The sequence below is a fragment of the Cyprinodon variegatus genome, unplaced genomic scaffold (assembly GCF_000732505.1).
Source record: "Cyprinodon variegatus isolate N-32 unplaced genomic scaffold, C_variegatus-1.0 Scaffold304, whole genome shotgun sequence".
NCBI lineage: Eukaryota > Metazoa > Chordata > Actinopteri > Cyprinodontiformes > Cyprinodontidae > Cyprinodon > Cyprinodon variegatus.
This window is the reverse complement of record NW_015150757.1, coordinates 904,315-909,335: the sequence shown is the minus strand read 5'-3', so window position 1 is coordinate 909,335 and position 5,021 is coordinate 904,315. Positions and strand designations below refer to the sequence as shown.

At 38.5% G+C, this 5,021-nt stretch overlaps 1 protein-coding gene across 2 annotated transcripts in view; it reads right to left on the bottom strand.

Moving 5' to 3' along the window:
- LOC107090629 (high-affinity choline transporter 1-like) overlaps positions 1-5,021 on the bottom strand; it is a 21,291-nt gene that overhangs the window by 11,126 nt on the left and 5,144 nt on the right. Inside the window, exon 3 of one of the 2 annotated variants that reach the window (XM_015384127.1) lies at positions 868-1,023. The exons of the other annotated variant lie outside the window; for it this stretch is intronic. Coding sequence (XP_015239613.1) covers positions 868-1,023 — 156 coding nt within the window. The remainder of the gene's footprint in view (positions 1-867; positions 1,024-5,021) is intronic. 2 annotated transcript variants of the gene reach the window in all.

The window sequence follows — 5,021 nt, the reverse complement described above, 5'->3', positions numbered from 1 at the left end:
TCAGAAAAAGATGTTGAAATGTCTGAAAGGTCGGACACAGGTGAGAGCGTATCGGGAGATGGAGACCAACAAGACCTCCCTCATCCTTGGCCCTATCTCACAGAATTTTTAGAATTAGTCGAAAAATTGAGCTTTCAATTCATATAGTGGCATCTAGCTGTTTTTTAAAGGTTCCTTTATACTCTAAATAGTTTTTGGAGCACATACATTTTCACTTTTACCCAAGTAAAGACATCAAGTTGATGGTTTAACTTTTACCAGAGTGTTTTTAAACTGCAGTATCTATACTTCTACTCAAGTAACAAATGTGTACTTTTGACACCACTGCTTAAAGATACTTGAACTACTGAGGTGTCAGTCTGCACATCAATATTTTATAGTCTTGAAGGGTCAAATAAAACAGCTATTTTAAATACAATTTCAGTAAAAATGTAAATAAGGTCTCTAATAAAAGTGATGGAATGTGCTTCCTCAGATATTGAACTGTGAATCTTTTCTTTTTCTCAGTTTAACTTTACAGCAACAGGGTGCTTTACAAGATAAATATGGATAAACTGATTGTGTTGCTTCTTCTTTGATAATATGATAATCTATTATTTATTTTGTACAATAGAAACATCAGTAGAACAAATTTAAGCAAATGTTTGAAACAATAGAACCTGAAAGTGATCACTGCTGATGGTGCTGCTACCATATGAGAGCTTGTTCTCTGGATGGGATTATTTCACAGCCGGACAATACAAAGAGTTTTAAGTTTCACTCAACACCTCAGCAAAGCGCGGCCACAAACAGCTGCCAGGATCAGCACATGGAGAGGAATGCATCACTCACACACTCCACTGGTTGCATATATAGAAACATTCCTACCTAATCCGATGAGCGTTCCTGTTACCCACATGATCTCTGATATGAGAGAAGCCAGCGACAGAGCCGCTGTCGGGACCTTGCCGTACTTGATCTGGAAGGGATCCATCATGGTCACGTATTTATTGTTTCGCATCGGCTCAGCGAAGAAGAAGCCACCTTCATGACAAATGATGAAAAGTGAGAGTTGGGACTGTAAACAAAAACACTCGTGTAACAAGACAACAAAACACTCTGCTATTTAGCATTTCACTGAAGATGTAGAGAACACTTTGATTTGTGCATCGACCTCGAAGTGGATGCACCATTAGTCAATAAAATAAAATATCTCAGAGATGGTTAGTTTTGATGTAACAACATTACAGTAGAAATATTGTAATCCCTTCAATTGTTTTTAATGTATGCTAGGTCCTGTAGCGTTAGCTCTGTCCAGCCAAAACAGCAATGAATTAAGTTAAACCTTTACAGATTTAACTTTTTCTGAGAGAATTCGGTTTTTAAAATTAGATAGTACAGAGTATAAGGACCAGGCTAGATTTTTTTTATTTTTTTTTGTATTTCAAGATTAAGGTCAAAATTACAAGAATAGCCGTAATATTATGAGAATAAAGTCCTAATATTACGCAAAATAAGTTGTATTTTATGACAACTCTTTCAAGAAGCCCTGTCATCCCTAAAATGAGGAATGTGGAGCATCATGTGAAGTTATACTTTGGCATCAGTTTGACAAATCAGGAAATCTTTTAGCATCAGAATCAAACTGGACAGGATGTCAAAGTGGACTCAGGTTGCTGATTGGTGGAGCTGGTTGGCCTTAATCTGCTGGCTGGTCAGAGCTCCAAGCTTTCTTTCTGAAAGGGGTCGTGGTTTGATGACTTTATTGTTGTTATTTTTCAACTTTATTCTCATCATAGTTGGACTTTATTCTTACAATGTTACAACTTTATTCTTTTAATTTTATGAATTGTTTCGTAAGATTGAAAAGGAAAAACAGTCACATCCTTGGCCACTAGGGGCGCTAGACTTATCCCTTCCAAGTTTAGCCTTCCCGAAAGCAATCAGCAGCACTAATACTATATGATCCATAATTCTCTCCATGTTTTGGAATCTGATAGCAGACCACTTTGGACCAACAGATTGAGAGGTCATCGATGTCTTTTTAAATTCAAAGCCACATTCACCTCTCTAGATTAAGTCTTAAGTCAGAGAAATACAAAATATTTCTGATCAGGTAATACTTTTGCTGAAACGTTCTAAAACAGATTAAACACCATTTCGAGAGAGGCAAAGTTGTAAGATCCCAGAAGGAAATAACTAAAGCAGGGTTCACAGAAAGACCAAAGTTTCTGGCTTTGGCTGATGTCCTGGCCTCGTTAAGCACTGCAACCTTTAGCATTAACTCAGCTATAAAGGTAGCTAAACACTTTCCCATCCGTCCACCAAGAAGCACTGCATTTGGTTCTTTAGCAGAGAATCGTGTAAAACTATAACACAAGGTACAGAAAACTAATGCCAGCTAGGCTAACACATTGTAGCCTGACGTAGTCCTACTCAATTCTAGTCAGAATATGAGTCTGATACTGCTCCATAGAGCTGTGATTATGGGGCGTGTTTTGAACGAACCAGGAAAAATAATGGCTCTGCACTCAATTGGATAGACCTACAACCAATAAGAGCAACGGAGTGCGTGACGTATAAGCGAGGCACAGATATTGTGCGAGCATACTCGCGCTACTACTGAGCAATGCCAGACCGAACTTCCCGACCTCAAACGTTGTGGGCGGGACTAAGTTTGGAACGGCACCCAGGCTAAACACTTTGGGCCAACACAAGTAAAAATGTCCATCTTCATATAAAACATGTCAACGGGTTACGAATTATGATTTATATGGCAGGCAAATTAGAACATTACTTACAGACAATGCCATTTTGCACTTAGATTAAAGCTACAGTGTGTAATAATTACAGGGATATACAGTCAGAAATGTAATATATTATACATAACTATGTTATTTATCATCATCTACGAGCTCAGCCTCTTAACCTTAATATTTGCGTTGCCTTAGAATTCGTTATTTATAATTACATAGGAGCGGGTCTCGCAGTCATGGAGGCAGACATCTTTGCGCTACGGCAGCGCAGAGCCAACAAACTAGCGATTGCGAGATCGCCAAAACGATGTAGAAAAAATAACGGGTATATTTATTATCTTAAGTCTACATGAAATCTATACCCTACACAGACTAATGAAATACTATCTGTAAAATTATCTATGTAAACAAACCTCATCACTTGAGAAGGTAGGTGATGCGGACGTCGTGGAAGACATTTTGTCCCGTAACGCTCGCCGTACTGTTGGGGGGGAGAAGCGGTGGGGGGGAGATGTTCATGTTGCTGCAGTCTGCAGTCTGACCGCTAGATGTTGCTAAAAGTTACACACTGTAGCTTTAAAGAAAACACAACAAAAAAAAGTGCTTCTTTCAGAGCACATGGATCAACAGGCTTTCATCCTTTCTGGTAAACAAGATGTTGTAATAAAAGTGACCACAAGACGCGTTAGTGATCTAGCAATAGACAAAATTATAACATTTACAACCAGCTCAAGTACATCCCGCTGCAGCCTGCGGGAAGGCCACATCAAGGACAACCATATTGGAAATGCTGTGCGCTCTTGCCTATAGGCGCTGGCGAGAGAAATGGCCAAAAAAATGTATTATGTCACATGGTATGTCTGTCACGTGGTATGTCCTTTTTATTTTTTAATCTTTCTTAAATCTTATTTTCAGATGTTAAAATAACATTAGTAACAAACAGTCTAAAATAAACAATAAGGAATTATTATGAAGATGAACACATATGAACCCTATCACAGACAAATGTCATAAAACGTAAATTAAATTGGTAGTTTAGAGACAAATGTTCATTACATTGAGGACACATTTATCTATCTATCCAATAATTATCATACACGCACACTTATCCCTATAGTGGTGTCGTTAGGGCTGGTGCAGTGGATTCTGGACAGATTCCCAGTCCATCCCAGATAGAGAAAAAAAAATCTATCTATGATTGATTTTATTATGTTGTTTTTATGTGTTTTTATATGTCTTATTGTACTGCTGCCCCTTGGCCAGGTCTCCCTCAAAAAAGAGATTTTATCTCAAGGGTCTTCCTGGTAAAATAAAGGTTAAATAAAATAAAAAATAAAAAAAACGAAAAAATCTATCCATCAAATTTCTGACCCGCTTAATCCCTCTGGGGTCGCGGGGGTTGCCCGTGCCTATCTCCAGCGTTGATAAGAAAACCGATTTAACCAAATACTTGCTGGTGCTGAAGTTCAAATAACAGATTTTGATGTTGTGAATGGTACTCTTAAAATAAAGAAGTTAAAATACAAAATATAATAGCGTTTGCCTTATTTAATAAGGACTAGAATAAGGACTAGATAGAAAAAAGGTTTGGTCGGCAAGACATTTAGACAACAATTTTGGCCAACTTAGTATTCACAGTGCACTTTTGTTCTCTTTATTTGCCAAATATTTCTCTTATTATTCACATTGTGAATACAATTTGCAAACTAAAGGACTTTTGAACTTCTAACAAGTGGCACTCCGAACATAATATGAGTAGACCCCGCATTGGCTGTCGCAGCGCTGTTACGGCCGCCATATTGGGGCGGTCGACCTGCTACTTAAACCTGCTGATTCAAGCTGAACACACTAATGATGCCTCAGCACTGTGCGGCATATTTTTGTTTAAATTGACGGACTATTGACGTCAGGGCTCGAGGGATAACTTTTCACAATTAAGATGAAAACATATCTTTACATATCTCTTCATATATGTCTATGTGCTTCCCTCCCCTGTTACGTCAGCATTTCCAATATGGCTGTCCTTGATGTGGGCAGGGCTTGATGTCAAGCCCCGCCTTCCCACAGACTGCAGCGGGATGCTTCTCCACTAGCTGGCCTCAGTAGATTAACTTAACATTGAATAACATTAAAGGAGAAGTTCGGTTTTTTACACTTTAAGCCCATTTTCTGTAGTGTCCAGGATGAAATCGAATGATCGACACCAAACTTTTGACAATTGGTCCTGTCTCTGCTTTTTGGCCCATTTAGAATCCACCCCTGGCTGCTTTAGAATGGCTTGCATAG